At 39.6% G+C, this 18,465-nt stretch overlaps 1 protein-coding gene across 1 annotated transcript in view; it reads right to left on the reverse strand.

Annotated features, from left to right (window-relative positions):
• fhad1 (forkhead-associated (FHA) phosphopeptide binding domain 1) overlaps positions 1-18,465 on the reverse strand; it is a 120,639-nt gene that overhangs the window by 34,431 nt on the left and 67,743 nt on the right. Inside the window, exon 22 of the mRNA XM_051931318.1 lies at positions 9,128-9,287. Coding sequence (XP_051787278.1) covers positions 9,128-9,287 — 160 coding nt within the window. The remainder of the gene's footprint in view (positions 1-9,127; positions 9,288-18,465) is intronic.

Here is an 18,465-nt window from a genome sequence, read left to right on the forward strand (position 1 = left end):
TAAATATAAAGATGTCATGGGAACAATAAGCTGCTACGTCCCTGTCTTGTTCCTGGTAATACATTTAATTTTTTTTTTTATCTTCGCCATCATTATCATAATTAAATGTAGCTAAATGCAGTTTTACCTATAGCAACTTATTGCAACAAATATTATATAATACTAACACTTTTTCTATGTTTATAGGTGACTATAACTCGTTTGACTTTGCATATAATCTAGGTAATGCATATGTAATCATGAAAAAATTCCATCACTGTTTTTGACCTCCCTAAGTATGAAAATATCATTTTAATTTAAAGTTTGATTATAAATAGAGATAAATAATTGTGTATCAATATTATCAATTAGTTATGATGAGAAAAAACAAGATATGATATTTGAGAAATATTACACAACTGGAAGTGGTTCTGATGACCTTTTCCTCTCTCTCAGTATATGAGAAAGTCGAGGGGAGCACACTCCTGATTTTTTGAAGAAGCAACTGGAATACTTGATGAAAACAAATTTGGAAACTAGAAGCTGTAGGAATCAAAACTGGATCTCTAATTGTTTAACCGTCAGGAGACAAAGATGGCAGATAAGAGAATACTCAACATGGAGCAAGGTCATCAGTGGGAGTCCCTCAGGGGGTCAGTCCTTGGTTTGTTACTTTTTCTGATTTATATTAATAACACTGATTCTAGTATAGTTAGTAAACTGGTCAAATTTGTAGACAAAACTCAAATTGGAGGGATGGCAGACAAAATGACGTGGACAACCTTCAGAACTGGGCAGACACTTGGAAAGTGCAGTTTAGTGTAGAAAAGTACAAAGTGCTATATGTTGGGGACATCAATTACAAATACAAGATGGGCAACACCATCACATAGGGAGCAACGCCTGGAAAGGATTTAAGGATTTAGGTTGACACATTTTCATCAACTAAGCAATGTACAAAAGCAACAGAAAAAGCAAATAAAATGTTAGGTTATATCATAAAAACTGTTTAATTTGAGTCAAGGGACGTTATGCTCAAACTATTTAATGTACCAGTGAGACCACATCTGGAGGGTTGTGTGCAGTTCTGGTCACCACGCTACAAAAAAGACACAGCAGGGCTTGAGGCAGTACAGAGCGTGGCAACCAGGTGCAATCTCCAGACTTCAGGACATGTTGTACTCCACAGAGCAAAGGTGACTATGTGAAGACCTAATCCAAGTCTTCAAAATCCTCAAAGGCATTCATAAAGTAGATGAAGAAACATTCTTTCAGCTTAAGAGTGAATCACATACTTGAGAATATCACTGGAAAATTAAGGTAAAGTACATTTAAAACTGAAGCCAAGAATCTGGAGCAAACTACTGAGACATGCAGTTGAAGCAGAAACCTTGGCACCCCTTAAGAAGAACCAAGATGAGATATTGGGACAGCTTAGCTATTAGCTGAACAAACAGGCTTGATGAACTGAATGGTATCTTCTCGTTTGTCAAATTTCATAGGAACATTTTCATTTTTTTTGGGAATTTAAGCGTCCATATCCTTGGTTGCAATGGTGGTACAATTGTTAGTGCTGTTGTCACACATCTCAAGAGTCCTGGATTCAAATTTTCACCCTTAGAAGTTGGCTAAGGCATATGTTTTTAACCCACAAGGGTGATGAGCATGTCACTTTACATGTCTGTGCTTCAATTGTAAACATCTGTTGTAAATCACATTGACTAATGGTGCCAGCCAAATGCACAGTAAGATACAGTGCATCCGGAAAGTATTCACAGCGCATCCCTTTTTCCACATTTTGTTATGTTACAGCCTTATTCCAAAATGGATTAAATTCATTTTTTTCCTCAGAATTCTACACACAACACCCCATAATGACAACGTGAAAAACGTTTACTTGAGGTTTTTGCAAATTTATTAAAAAAAAATTGAGAAAGCACATGTACATAAGTATTCACAGCCTTTGCCATGAAGCTCAAAATTGAGCTCTGGTGCATCCTGTTTCCCCTAATCATCCTTGAGATGTTTCTGCAGCTTAATTGGAGTCCACCTGTGGTAAATTCAGTCGATTGGACATGATTTGGAAAGGCACACACCTGTCTATATAAGGTCCCACAGTTGACAGTTCATGTCAGAGCACAAACCAAGCATGAAGTCAAAGGAATTGTCTGTAGACCCCCGAGACAGGATTGTCTCGAGGCACAAATCTGGGGAAGGTTACAGAAAAATTTCTGCTGCTTTGAAGGTCCCAATGAGCACAGTGGCCTCCATCATCCGTAAGTGGATCCATAAGTGGGAGAAGTTCGAAACCACCAGGACTCTTCCTAGAGTTGGCCAGCCATCTAAACTGAGCGAGCGGGGGAGAAGGGCCTTAGTCAGGGAGGTGACCAAGAACCCGATGGTCACTCTGTCAGAGCGCCAGAGGTCCTCTGTGGAGATTGGAGAACCTTCCAGAAGGACAACCATCTCTGCAGCAATCTACCAATCAGGCCTGTATGGTAGAGTGGCCAGATGGAAGCCACTCCTTAGTAAAAGGCACATGGCAGCCCGCCTGGAGTTTGCCAAAAGGCACCTGAAGGACTCTCAGACCATGATGAGACAAAGATTGAACTCCTTGGTGTGAATGCCAGGCGTCACGTTTGGAGGAAACCAGGCACCGCTCATCACCAGGCCAATACCATCCCTACAATGAAGCGTGGTGGCGGCAGCATCATGCTGTGGGGATGTTTTTCAGGAACTGGGAGACTAGTCAGGATAAAGAGAAAGATGACTGCAGCAATGTACAGAGACATCCTGGATGAAAACCTGCTCCAGAGCGTTCTTGACCTCAGACTGAGGCGACGGTTCATCTTTCAGCAGGACAACGACCCTAAGCACACAGCCAAGATATCAAAGGAGTGGCTTCAGGAAAACTCTGTGAATGTCCTTGAGTGGCCCAGCCAGAGCCCAGACTTGAATCCGATTGAACATCTCTGGAGAGATCTTAAAATGGCTGTGCACTTATGCTTCCCATCCAACCTGATGGAGCTTGAGAGGTGCTCAAAGAGGAATGGGCGAAACTGGCCAAGGATAGGTGTGCCAAGCTTGTGGCATCATATTCAAAAAGACTTGAGGCTGTAATTGCTGCCAAAGGTGCATCGACAAAGTATTGAGCAAAGGCTGTGAATGCTTATGTACATGGGATTTCTCAGTTTTTTTATTTCTAATAAATTTGAAAAAACCTCAATGTTGTATCTCCGTTACATAGATGACATCTTCATAATCTGGACTGCCAGTGAGAAGGACCTCCTCCATTTTCATAATAAATATAATTGATTTCACCCCAACATAAAGCTGAAGCTGAATTACTCAAAAACAGAAATCAGCTTCCTTGACACCACCATTCAAGACAACACCCTTGTAATTTCTATTTTTCACAAACCGACAGACAGTCGGACCTACCTGAAAAGTGATAGCTTCCACCCCAAGCATATAAGGCGCTCCATTATTTTCAGCCAAGCAATACGGTACAATCATATTTGCTCAGACCCGACAGACCGGGAACAACAACTGCAGGAGCTCAGACAAGATTTCATCAGACAATGTTACACCCCCAAAACAACTGACACTCAAATAAGAAGAGCTACTGCCATACCCAGAGACAACCTTCTGGAATATAAAAACAAAGACAACAAGGATAGCATCCCCCTAGTTGTCACCTACAACCCACATCTTGAAACACTTCGAAAAATTATAAAAGAACTTCAGCCAATACTAAACAATGACCAAACACTGAAAAATGTATTTCCTGAACCTCCCCTCCTGGCATACAGACAACCACCAAACCTTCAACAACTAATTGTCCGAGGCTCCCTAAGTGAACCAACAGAAAATGGCACATCTCCATGCCTACAGAAAAGATGCAAAACATGTGCCCACATCTATGATACAGACCGTATAGTTATACCACACTGCCAACTTGAACATCACATAAAGGGATCATTTTCCTGCAGATCATCTAATGTAGTCTACCTAATTTTCTGCATGAAATGTCCTGACACTCCGCCAGAGATTGAATTTACACAGGTTCCACATTAAACATGGCAACACAGATGTTCCTGTAGCTGCCCACTTCAACAGCCATGGACACTGTGAGAAGGACTTTAAAGTCACAGGGCTTATGGGCAACTTCAAAACACAGCAAGAGAGAAAAGAATGGGAAGTTAAACTCATGCTAAAATTTAATACTTTACAACATGGATTGAATAAAGACAAGAGTTTTATGGCCAGATATGAGGATTGTTTACATCTCTCAGAATGACAGACAACCTGACTACAGACCCACATTGTTTTGAAAAAACTCATTACAAACTTCAAAAGACTTTGTTGGACAGTTATCTTATCCAGAGATCTTGACAATATATTGTTCTTTTCTCTCCTGTTAAATTAACCCTAGCCTGAATGAATCTATTAATTTTTTACATTTAAAATTTCTCATTTAAATATTTACCAATGTTGTTTCTTGTCCTAGAGTGTGTATATAAACACAGGGAACTCCAGTTTCTTGCCTGAAGAAGGGGCCTGAGTTGCCTCGAAAGCTTGCATATTGTAATCTTTTTAGTTAGCCAATAAAAGGTGTCATTTTGCTTGGCTTTTCTCTACAAAAAACTCAAGTAAACGTTTTTCATGTTGTCATTATGGGGTGTTGTGTGTAGAATTCTGAGGAAAAAAATGAATTTAATCCATTTTGGAATAAGGCTGTAACATAACAAAATGTGGAAAAAGTGATGCGCTGTGAATACTTTCCGGATGCACTGTAGGTTTGCATGTTTACTCAGCACTCTGGTTTTCATCCCAAAGGTGTGTGTTTTGGGCTGATTGGTGATTAGATGAGCAGCATCTGTGTGTGCATGTGTGTGTGTTCGAGTAGTCCCTGTAATGGACTAGTACTCCATCCAGGTTTAGACGTTTCCACTTTGCCCCCAATACTGACTAGGCTCTGCTCAGTACAGTCCTAAACCATATAACCCACATTCAACACTGGATGGGTAGTACTTGGTGCCATCATTGAGCCAAGATATCTTCAAATTCTGTTGGATTAGTGTCACTTTTAATTTGGAATCCAGTTGGCATTAACAGGCATTTGTTTAATCTTGCTAACACAGCGCTTTGAGGGGGATCAATTTTGCACTTTGGCTATTTCAAGCTGATTTTGGCTCCACTCCTGGCTGCCTTCCAGTAAGCAAAAGTCATCAGCATGATTCAGCCATTGCGTCATGAACTCATTTAGAAGCGGTTTGCTTGGGCGCACTTTAGCAGTTGGCTAGTTGAGTGTTCATTTAGAGTTATTGTGGCTTTTACTAGCTTTCATGGAATGCCATAGTGGATATTTTTGAAGTCTGTAAAAGGTCCTGATAGTGGTTTCCTCCTAATTATCACACACAGATGACAGAGAATATGGATTTATTGTATGTGGCTCTGGCCTTTGTGAAAGCTCACGTTGTTAGGACTGAGGATTTCATCGACAACAGGACAGTTCAGTACATTTTGGATGCCACTGTTTAAGCCAAATGCTACAGATGAACATTAGATTAACAAGATACAGTTCATTGGTGGAGCTTGACATTTAGGCCTGGGGGGACAGGTGAATCGTAAAAAATAAGTGCAACTCTGTGTCAAGAAACACAAGGGGGGGAGCTCCTTTATACCAACAGCAATACGTCTGCACAATGCCTCACTGGAACTGGGACTGCCAAGTTGGAAGCTTTATAGACATTCTGGTGTGTGTTCAGATCAAAGTTTGTGTATAATTATTTATTTTTTTAATTTAAAGAGCTTCCGCAATTTCCCCCAAATGTAACATATTTTAGACTGCAATGTTAGGAAAAGCCAGCTTCTGGGCTTTCCCTTAAAGATAGGGTGAGAAGCTCAGTCATCCGGGAGGGGCTGAGAGTAGAGCCGCTGCTCCTCCGCATCGAGAGGAGTCAGATGAGGTGGCTCGGGCATCTGATCAGGATGCCTCCTGGACACCTCCCTGGTGAGGTGTTCCGGGCACGTCTAACCGGGAGGAGGCCCCGGGGAAGACCCAGGACACGCTGGAGGGACTATGTCTCTCGACTGGCCTGGGAACGCCTTGGGATTCTCCCGGAAGAGCTAGAAGAAGTGGCCGGGGAGAGGGAAGTCTGGGCATCTCTGCTCAAGCTGCTGACCCCGTGACCCGATCTCGGATAAGTGGAAGAGGATGGATGGATGGATGGTTGTTAGGAAAATCCAGAATGATTCCATGAACTTGAAAATGAATTACACTGGCCACCTTTTAAACTCCGCGGTGGGCTGGCGCCCTGCCCGGGTTTTGTTCCTGCCTTGCACCCTGTGTTGGCTAGGATTGGCTCCAGCGGACCTCCATGATCCTGTGTTAGGATATAGCGGGTTGGAAAATGACTGACTGACTAATCTTTTAAACAGTAGGATGATAAACACCAAAGAATTCAGAGCAGAGGTCTACCATCCACTATGTCAGCTGTGGAAGACTCTTGAATTGACATGGATCAACATTGACCTGCCTCACCTTATATATTCTGTGCAGTTCCTGGTCTAATGGATTCCAGCTGCCATGTGGACTACACACTACTAGGAAAGAGTTGGAAAAAGCAGCTAATTGGAAGTTCATTTGCCACTAGACTCTATTTTGTTGAACATTAAAGCTTGAAACACATAGTTAAATGCAACCACTCTAAAGCTAAAAGAGGATCTTCAACTTGGACAGCTGGATTACAAAAGATTAGCAACTGGATATTGGGTACAAATTCAACGCATACATTAGACATGGCTCATTGTGAAGAATACCTCTTGATATACGCAAGTATAAATAAAGTATTAACTTCTAGAAAATCCTTTAAAAAGCTGACATTGTCAGTTTTGCCAGTTTAAGGGAGTTTAATAGTTTCAGATAAATCAGCCTCATTCCTATTAGCAAACTCATTTGATGCTTTAATCTCCTTTCTCTGCCATAAAAACAGCAAAGAGGTGCTCAGCCTCCCATACTGGGTGCACACGTATCCCAAGACACAGCTGCGTACAGCACAAGTGTAAATTAAAACAGCCTTAATAATTCTAAATATCAAATAAGAAGATAAGGAGAGCTGGCCTGTTTTTAGAAACAAGTAAACACAAGAGAGTGACGTGTCAAACACTCAGATTCTGGGAGGTTGTAGCAGCGGCAGGTTTTCATTCCATCTGTTTTTTAATTAGTAACCAATTACTTCTACTACATTTAAAATGTCTTTTGTCTTAATCTTAAATCCTTTTCTTAATTGTTTTTTTTTTTACGCAGTAGCCTAGCAATCACACACATGTCTGGAGGGCCATGGTTTTCACTCCTTTTCCTGGTCTCTTAATTTAGTTGTTAATGAAACCCGTTATTTAATTCTATGGCTGGCTTTAGCGCTCATTCTGCTACACCAGTCATTTGCAAAACTAATTTTCTTTCTTCTGAGATCACCATCTAAATGCTTTACAGACCAGAGTATTTTCCAGACCTTTATTTTTTTCTACTGAAATATTGTATTGATACTGTTGAATGAAAGACTCCAACGCAAATGTGAACTAATCTGGCCTGGTCGTCTCTTGGCCTGCCTTTAGCCTCATTATTGTTTGGCTGCTGGTTAAAAAAGACATGAAACTAGTAAAATGCAAGTCAGTACGTAACACCGCTACTTAAAATGTCCTATATCACCCAGCAGCCCCGGTGATATAACGCTATTGCTGGGAAGAAGACTGAGCAGACAGGGCCTTTAAAAATGAACCTAAAAAAACGTGGGAGGATCATAAACATCCATCTGTTTTTTATACGCCTCATACACACAATTGGATTGCGACTTGACCACCTTGGATTACAGTTTCTGTCTGGACGTATGTGCAGTCCTGTGCCTGCCTGATTGTGTTGAGTCCATACTGACTGGACACATGTTTGTCAGAGGGAGCGCTCCAAAAATACTTCAAACCCCACACCGAATCAGGAACCTGGCAGGATAAAACTTCAGATTGCTTTTAGAAAGCTGGTCACAGGGTGTTTCAATCACATATCCATCATCAACTACACCTGCTATTTTTGGACAATGTTTTCAGTGTTTATTGCTTGCTGTTAGCGTTGTAATTTGTTATCGCTGTTGGGGAGCTAGGGAGGGCCTTTGTGTATGTGGCTTTGGTTATATTATGTGTTCTTTTTACTTTCTCCTATACAAAATATAGGGAAAGTATTGTAATCTTCCAAAAATTCAATGTCGTGATTTTGATGAATCTCAACGTTTTAGACCTCCTTGACTTTCTCGTAAAAGTATAGGAAAAGTATTGGAATCCTCCAAAAACTCCATTTTGAGATTTTGATGAACCTCCCTGAGTTCGAAAATACCATTTTTGATTTATGTCTGTGTGAGTGTGTGTGTATTAAACACGATAACCTGAGTACGCTTTCACTTAGGTCAACCAAATTTTCATACAAGTATCAGGTACAAAACATGGATTTCTATCAATTTTTGGTATATTTCCGCTAACCAGAAGTGGTACTTTACCATTTATTCATACAGCTGCAGGGTCCGATTTACTCAACATTACTTTTATAATAATTGTTCAATATATTATTAATTTGATTTGGTTTGTTGTTGATGGTTCTTTAATGTAAATAATATAAAAATATAATCACTGTTGTGTGGTTTACTCCTCAAATATCCATCCCCATATCTGAGCATACGAGAAAGTCTAGTGGAGACCACTCCCGATTTTTTGCTTATTTGATTCATATATTTCATTGTTAATGATCTATTTATTGTGCCAATAACAGTGTCACTGTGTGCGAGTGTGTGGGTGTCAGGTCAATGTTGGGTGTGTTCCTGGGGTCCACAAAATAAAATACATAAATCATCGTCTTTGGACAGAGTAAATCTTCGCGTCCTCATGACCACTTCAAGTTAAAACCAGCACAGCATGTTCAACTAGCATTTGTAATTGGTAGTTAATGGAGAAAGTGGTAGGAATGAAAGCTGGCAGTCAGCCTGGCCATCCAGGAATTTACTTTGACAGCCCTGGTCTAGTGGCAGTTATTGTAAGGAGCGCCAAACACAAAACTGTTCCCTTCTACACCCCTGAAAACAAATTGGCTTGTGTTACTCACTTCAGTTCTTTGTTCACTCGTTTCATTTCTGCATCTTTTTTTTCTACCAAATCAGACATCATAGACAGCTTTTGCCTGAGTGAAGACATTTCTGCCCTTTGCTCCACCACAAGGGCGCGGGTTTTCTCCAGTTCATGTTTCTGTTTCTCACTGAGCTCACCTACAAGAATGAAAAAGAAAGTTAAAAAGAGTAGGTGAGGTTTAGCGACTGTATAAGTGAGGTGCTACTGAATACCCAACAGTGCTGTGGTATCACTGAGGATTTAGAAGAAACGACATACTGTACCACTCACAGTGAAAATCACTTCTTAAGTATCCTATGTGCTTTGCAAGTTATATCTTAGTTAAAATCAGTCTTGGTCACTCATATTTAAAATCTTCTCAACAATCAGTGAAATATAACTGAACATTATTATGGTATCTTCATACGAGGGTAAATTAAAAAAAGTTAAGGCAATTTGAAAATTACACAGAAACCAGTGGACAGAAGCTGGAACAACACAACACGTTCAGGATGGCTTATGGGTAATGTGAACATGCACAGTGCAGAGCTCATCTTAGTCTAGATCAGTGTTTCCCAACCTTGGTCCTGTGGCCCCCCTGTGGCTGCAGATTTTTGTTCCAACCAGATTCCAAATCAGTGACAACACCTGATAACAGGGCTCTCATTTAATTAGCTGGTATTATTTTTCTTTTATTTTACATTCTACATTCAGAAAAGCACAGCAGCATGATTTTTACATTTATAAGACATTTAGAAATATTTCTGCTTTTGCTAGAGATTTAAATGCTTAACTCTCTTTTGTTGATTTCATAATATTTTGCCCTTTTTCCCCTTCGTTGTATCTTATTAATGACAACTAAAAATGAGCAGCGCAGACATGCTGGCAAACAACACTGAATAATCAAAGGCTGCAAGAACTTTTGCAATCAGACCCACTAATTAGTAAATAATGGATTAACTAAACAATTAGAACACCTAGAAAAGTAAAATGAAAATCAAGATGAAAATATTGTTAAAAAGAAAAAAAATACATTATTCCCTTATAACTGTTTGGTACATTTTAATATATATACATATACTGTATATATATATTATATATATTTCTATATTGTTTCCAAAACACAAAACTTGGGAAATAACATATCACTTAATTAGCCCAGGAGTCCAATTAAAAACAGAAGCTGGTTGGAACAAAAGCCTGCAGCCACAGCGGGGGCACTTGTTAGACTGAGGTTGGGAAACACTGATCTACATGAAGCCAAGGTCAAAGAAACATGGACACTCCGCTGAGGGATTGCACCATTGTTGAACAATGCACCATTTTGAAATTTCTTTGGGCAGATGGACAGAAACCTGCTGAAATTTACTGATGTATGCTGGCTCACTTCAGAAGAGAAAACAGCATGACTCAATGAAGAGTTTATAAATGAGTACAAAGATTTAAAGTGGAAAGATCAAGTGTAACCAGCAAAGCTCAATCTGGTCAACCATCAACATCGCAAACACAAGCCCACATCGACATGGCGAATGCCTTCATCAGAGAATGAAAAACTGTTGCTGATAACTTGGAAGACCATAAAGATGGAGCAAGATGGATACCCAAACAGCTTACTTATCTACACAAGACAACATCCTGCAGAGAATTTCAGCAGGTTTCACTCCCGCTGCCTAAAGTAATCTCACTATGGTGTGTTGTTCATTGGTGCAATCCTGCAGTGAAGCATCCATGTTCATTTGACCTTGGCTTCAACTAGACTAATGGCAGAGTGCTGCATTGTGCATGTTCAGACTATCCATAAGCCACCAAGAATGTGTTGTACAGTGTCAGCTTCTATTCATTATGGTTACTGTGTAATTTTCAAACTGCCTTTACTTTGTGATTTACCCTCATACATCGACTTTGTGATTTACCCTTGTACATCACTCTCTGAGCATATTTAACAATGTAAAAGGTCACTTGCAATGGATTTTAAGTTCAGACATCCTGGTAGATCAACTACTACTGGTAGAGAGACCTGCGATCTACTTCACTGCTTTGCCTGGCTGTATTAGACTAAAGGCAGCAGAGGCTCTCCATCGGTAAATAAAGAATTTAGCACTTCTGCTATGACCTATGCAAATAATAAATACATGACAAAACAGTTAAAAAAATCAACAATTTTAAAAACACTGCATGCTGGATCCCTTCCGATAAATACCCAAAGAAGAAAGGGAAATAGTTGGGCACATGACAGAGGAAATGCCAGATCAAGGTAATATTTAATGAAAAACGACACTGAGAACAGAAATCCAGAAGAAACCAAAAGACAGTTGCAATATGGATGTAATTGTCCTGGAGACACTTGGCTAAGTTTAATATACTGGAGGTAGTCTCTCAGTCAAAGTCTCCTTTGCCAAGGTTAATATACTGGAGAAGTCTCATCGTCCTTCTGGAGACACCTAGCTAATGTTAATATACTGATGGTAGTCTCAAAGTCCTTCTGGAGACACTAAGTTAACGTTAATACCCTAGTGGTAGTCTCATCATATTTCTGGAGACACCTAGCTAAAGTTAATATATTGCAGGTAGTCTCATAGTCTTTCTGGAGACACTTAGCTAAGGTTAGTATACAGAAGGTAGTGTCACAGTCATAGTCTTCTTGGCCAAGGTTAATAAACTGATAGTAGTCTCATAGTCCTTCTGGAAACACTAAGCTAATGTTAATATCCTAGTGGTAGTCTCATCATATTTCTCGAGACACCTAGCTAAAGTTAATATATTGGAGGTAGTCTCATAGTCTTTCTGGAGACACTTAGCTAAGGTTAATATACAGAAGGTAGTCTCACAGTCAAAGTCTCCTTGGCCAAGGTTAATACACTGGAGGAAGTCTAATCGTCCTTCTGGAGACACTTAGCTAAGGTTAATATACTAGTGGTTGTCTCATAGTCCTTCTGGGTTCAGCTGGGATGCACAGTGTTGGTGGAAGTTAGGAGGACCTATGGACTCTGCTGAATGCAACACAGAACAAGCATCAAAACAGCACTGTGGGGGCCTGATTCATTCAATGCAAACACAGACTGACAAAAGACATTCTTGGTTTGACCCTAAACCTAAGACAGAGTTGCTTCACAAAGAGAAAGGAGGAAGGCCCACTGGTGGGAAGATTGGGACCAGCTATTCCACATGTTAAGGAAACAATCTCAACCTCTAAAGTAAGACTAAGAGGCACAGAGTGCTTTATGCTGTAATATTGTGTGCCCTGTGATTTTGTAAATACCTTCTTTAACCGTCGTCAGACATTTTCTTCATCTGAAAATATTTAAAATAAAAATAATCTCTACTGTTTCTGGGTGTGACACATTGAAGGATGTCACAGCTGCTACTGTTGATCCCATGGTAGATAAGATGACATTTAATTCCAAGTGCTTAGTGCATGCTTTTTAAAAGAAATTTCAGATTCATAACATTTTCATGTATGTATACAAAATATACAGTCACTTCACACTGTTTTATTAATATTGTGGCAACCTGACCCACCACGGTGGTCTGACTGCCCCATCTCAAAGGTTTAGGAAGCTGATGTTGTACAAAACAACACCACTTTCATGTACAAGTTACACCCAAAAAGCAAGTATGTATGCTCCTGTCATAAGCCAAGTCTTGCAATCCTAGGCCATCTGGGGGCTCCCCTGTCTCCAGATTGGGGTTTCAGGGTCACTCCATTTCCTGGCCCTTAAGTAGCAAATCAAAGCTGGCAGGCTGTTCCTTGTTAGCTCTTAAGCAGCCTACAGTGTCTACAGTCTTCACTCCACAGCTTCCTGGGTAAACTGACCACAAGCTGAGTCACTTGCCTGAGTATAAAGCTCTCTCCGTGGCCTGCCACACCCATCAACCATGCTCATATGGTGACGGGCACCTTCTAGTGCCAAGCATGGACAACAGGGTAGTGCCATTTGGTATTTATACATTGTACTTTACATTTTTTTTTTTAAATATGGGATTCATTTTCAGTTGTAACAATACTGTAACGAAATCTGAGATTTTTCAAGAGAAAATAAAGCAGAGGCCTGGTTTTACATAAACAGCATTACAATAATTTACCTCAAGAGAAGACAGACAGTAAATACATGTCTTTCATTTAAACAAAAGGTTGTTGAAAAGAAAGAAACATTTCTATCTGTTCAATGGCAGGTATCTCCGATAAGGATTTCATTTTTCATTTAATGATGTCTTTTCATTAAACTTCACTTTAGAAATGTCAAAGAGTCATAATGTTCTTCACACAGAGAACCATAAACAGTTGGAATAAGCTTTAAAGTAGTGTGGTAGACAGTAGGACTTTAGGGACTTAATGTTTTTTTAGAGGAAATAAGTGGATAGAACTGGCAAGCTTTGTTGGGCTCAATGGCCTGTTCTCGTTTCGATTGTTCTAATGTTCTAATGTCACAACCTGAGACAAAGGCATGTAATTCTGTATACAAAATAGGAAACAGTTATCATCATATAGTGTAACTGGAGTAGGGAACAAGAAGCCCTACAAGATTTGAACAGGAACCTTGACAACTTTCTGAGGAACTGTGGTGTGCAGCCAAGGATTCCTTGCACATGTTTCAGTAGCTCAAGGTTTCTATCAAAAATAACACCAGAATTCATATTTAACAAATAGTATTATTAAGGCACATGGGAGACTGTGAAGTCAGCTGAAACAAGGTCCCGTGGTCTGATCAGACTAAAGTGGAGCTTTTAGACCATCAGATGAAAGCAGCAAAATACAAAGAAATCCTGGAGGAAAACCTGATGCCTTGGGAGAACATTTGGTTTCAGGCAGGACATCAACCGCAGCCATAAAGCGAAAAGCTTCACAGGAATGGCTTCAAAACAACAATCTTAATGTCTTTGAGTGGCCGAGTCAGAGTCCAGATCGTAACCCAACTGAGAACTTGTCAAAGTCTGATCACTTGTGATCTCCATGCAACCTGAGAGAAGTTGAGCAGCCTGGCATATAAAACTATGAAAAAACAGCAGCGTCCAGATGTGCAAACCTGACAGAGGGGAGCCCTTTCCACAGACAAGGCTGTCATGGCTGCCATACGTGCATCTACTAAATATTGACTTGAAGGGGATCAAATATGTGTGTTAAAAATTTGTAATTACACTGTAAAAAATGTTTTGTTGGATCAACCTAAATAAATTACTTCACAAGGTAACAAGCAATTTAATTGATTTCTTTCAAATTTTAAAAAGTATTTGAGTAAACTTAATTCATTTGAGTTTGTTTTAACCTTTTCAAAAACTTGAATAAAAGCAAAAAATGTATTTAGCTCAAACCAAATTTCTTTAAAAAGTCAAATTAACTGCGGTGGGCTGGCGCTCTGCCCGGGGTTTGTTTCCTGCCTTGCACCCTGTGTTGTCTGGGATTGGCTCTAGCAGACCCCTGTCACTCTGTAGTTAGGATATAGCGGGTTGGATAATGGATGGATGAACTCAAATTAAAATTTTGTCCATTATTGTATTCACTGTAATGCCAACTTATTTAAATTCTATATATACAGTCACAAACTCGAGGCAGAGTCATATAAAGATTTGGGGCAGCCACCCGTATAATTTGGTTTCCTGGCTGCAAAGTTGCTTTTCAAAATAATACAGAACTGATGTGCAGAAAACCGAGTCCAAACAGAACTGAGGGAATAGGGAAAAGGTGGAAGCTTTTAAAGGGGGAGACAGGAAGTGAAGTCAAAGGGGTCGGGCTCATGTAGGTCTTCTGCCATTGGTGCGAGCCCGGACGTGACATCACAGGGGTCGGAGCCGGCAAGGTCTCCAAAGCAATTTTTTGCTTTAGACTAAACAGAAGAACTTACATTAAGCGACAGCAAGGTTTTTCAATTTGAAGTAAAGCAAAAAATTAGGGTTAGTTGAACAAACATTAATATAGTTCATTACAACTACTAAAATTACCTTAAATCAAAAAGAGCCCTTTTTCTCTTTTTAGAGTGTAATTTAGGCCACGTTGCAAAAATCTGTTTCCACTTTGGCAATAAAGAGTCTTTTTTATCAGTGTCTAACAAGTGCAATTAAATCCACTGGGAATCAAAGTGGTAGAACATTTAAATGTGAACACATTTTAGATAGATAGATAGATAGATAGATAGATAGATAGATAGATAGATAGATAGATAGATAGATAGATAGATAGATAGATAGATAGATACTTTATTATACAGACTGTATTAGTGTGTGCACTGTTAATATTACTTTAAAATGTAAAGCAAAATCAAACACACAACCGTGAGTGAATGTTGGTAGTGTAAGTGGACAAATATCAATTTGTTTTGAATAAATTAGTTTCTTTAATAACATCTCCACCTGGTGGAACACTGCAAATCTGCACTTGCCAAAAGGTTCTGCTAACTGCTTGCTTACTTTTCAGAAAGGAAGATTCCGAAAGTTTCAAGGTGAGCTCCTCGTTCGATTAATAACAATAGCTGATCATGATTCAAGAGTGTGGAGAGGTGTTGTATATTAGTTAGACATGTAAATAACAACGTCACCGTACACAGTACATGAGACACAGGAAGGAGATTAGATAAACACAGTTTACTGTAGCAAAAACAACATGCAGTGGAAAGCACTTGTGCTTTTAAAGTAATGTAAAACTCGGCCTGTACCCGTTTAGCTCTGTGTATCTCACTGTCTCATGAGTTTATGCAAGTAAAAATCGCACCATACTCTGTTCATATGACAATAAACTTGAACTTGGACTGGATGCTCCCTGTCGAACATCAGCTCAAACATCATATTGAATATTCTACAACTCACTTAGACTATCTGTGACAAACTCCTGCCTTGCTATGATTATTTACAGATGTCCACTTCACCAGGATACCAAAACTAAAAAAAGGACTAAATTATATTAATAAAACGCTGTTGCTTCAATGTTCACTGCAGTGAATGTTCTTCTTGAAAATTCTCAGAAACTGTCTTGTAGCTTGCATAGCTAAACTAACCCATGTACAAAAGAACCAACAATTGTCTCTGAAATAGCTTGCAACTGACAAAAGCAGTTTGCACCCATCATTGTTTATTTCCGCAACAAAAAACAGACTTTGCTTTAGTGTTTTCATTCAGCAGAATATTTCAAATAATAACACAAATGAAAATGGCATGGACACAAATGATGGGACCCTTAACCTAATATTTTGCTGCACAACCTTTAGAGGCCATTACTGCAAACAAGTGATTCCTGGAGCTCATCATGAGACTTCTGCAGCTGTCCACAGGTAGTTTGGCCCACTCTTCCTGAGCAAACTGCTCTAGCTATGTGAGGTTTAAAGGGGGTCTTCTCCAGACTGCATGTTTCCATTCTTTCCACAAATGAATGATAGGATTCAAGTCAGAAAGCCACTTCAGAACAGTCCAGTGTTTTGTTCTTAGCCATTCTTGTTTGCTTGTAGCTGTGTGTTTTGGCTCATTATCCTGTTGGAGGATCCATGACTTGAGACTGAGACAGAGCTTTCTGACACTGGGCAGTACATTTTGCTCCACATTGTCTTGAATGTCTTGAGATTTCATTGTTCTTTGCACAGACTCAAGGCACCCTGTGCCAGACGCAGCAAAGCAGCCCGAAAACAAAACTGAGCCCCCTCCATGTTTCACAGAAGGTTTGGTGTTCTTTTCTTTGAAAGCTTTATTATTTCATCTGTGAACATAGAACTGATGTGACTTGCCAAAAAAGCTCCAGTTCTGTCTCATCTGTCCAAAGGACATTCTCCCAGAAGCATTGTGGCTTGTCAATAGGCAATTTAACAAATTCCAGTCTGTTTTTTTATGTTTTTCTTTCAACAATGGAGTCCTCCTGGATGGTGTGATCAGACACTCATGGACCTTGACCTTGGAGTTCAGCTTGTATCTCTTTGGAAGTTGTCCTTGGCTTTTTGGATACCATTCTCACTGTCCTTCTGCCCATTCTGGGGTCAATTTTCCTCTTTTGGCCACATCCAGGAAGGTTGGCTGCAGTCCCATGGACCTTAAACTTCTTAATGATATTTGCAACTGTTGCCACAGGAACATCAAGCTGCTTCGAGATGGTCTTCTAGCCTTTGCCTTTAACATGTTTGCCTATCGTTTTCTTTCTCCTCAGACGACTTTCTCCTTTGCTTTCTCTGGTCCGTGCTCAGTGTGATGATAACAAACAGCTCAGTGATGACTTTTCTCCATTAAAATCAGCCAAATGACTGATTGCACAATTGGAGAAATGTGTGACACTAAATAAAGAAAACAGGTAGTTTGAAAAATCATTGGAATCCAATTATTTAGGATCTTTTCTAAGGGTACCAACAAGCGAGTCCAGGCCATTTTAGAATAACATTGCAGAGTAAGCACTACTTGATCTCTTTTCACACTTGCTTTGCTTCACTCGATGAGACTTCAAAGGTATGAAGGTACACAGGGGGAAATCGCTTCATGTCATCACCTTTCAGCAGGCATACAAATGAGCTAAAAGGGGACCAACACATCTGTCCACGTCTGTACATCTAATGTTTCAGTGACCTCATATGAGTTTAGAAATTCACAAAATGTGTTACTACAGTGTCTTATAGTGTTCATTCTCTTACATTCTCTGACCCTTTACAGTTATGCATTGTTATAGTCTCTCTATTATATAAAATATCCTGGGATGAGACAAGAATTTTTAAGGGAGATACTTTCAAGTCCTGTGAGACAAGACTTTGTGCCAAGAGATTTAACCATGCCCGGGGCCGGCAATAAAAGAGAGTAGATGACAAAGTAGAACATCATAAAGAGGTTCAAAAACGTTGGCGCAATACATATGCAGAGCAGGTTAGAGATAATGAAAGTACTAAAATTTGAAAGTCTCAAAAAAGTGATAGTAAAGATCGCATTAGCGAAAACAAACGGAAATATTACTCGGTGAAATAACGGAACAGTGAAAAGAGATTGAATATATTGTTCAGATTTAAACTTTAAGTCGGAGACTTGTAGATTGTCTAATTCGTGTTGCCATCAGGGAAAAGTAGTGTTTCTTCCCAATGAAGAGGCGTATCCATGAGAATTAAAAGATTTGTTTTATGGTGAAAGTGAAATCCACATACACGAGCGGCAGAGATGCAAAGTGGCTGGTGCGTAGTGCAGGCCGAGCGAAGCGAGGAAGGGGGCGAATCCACCTAGTAAAAAAAAAATAAAAAGTCCAACTGCACAAAGTCCTTACAACATAACTTCAAAGTTATTTTTTATCCCAACACATGTGTATTAATATGATTAAATGTCAGAACTCTATTTAGAGTCGTAAACAGGTTTTCTATACTCTAACTGCGAAAATATTCGATTTATAAATAA

This window comes from Erpetoichthys calabaricus, chromosome 8, assembly GCF_900747795.2.
Source record: "Erpetoichthys calabaricus chromosome 8, fErpCal1.3, whole genome shotgun sequence".
Classification (NCBI taxonomy): Eukaryota; Metazoa; Chordata; class Cladistia; order Polypteriformes; family Polypteridae; genus Erpetoichthys; species Erpetoichthys calabaricus.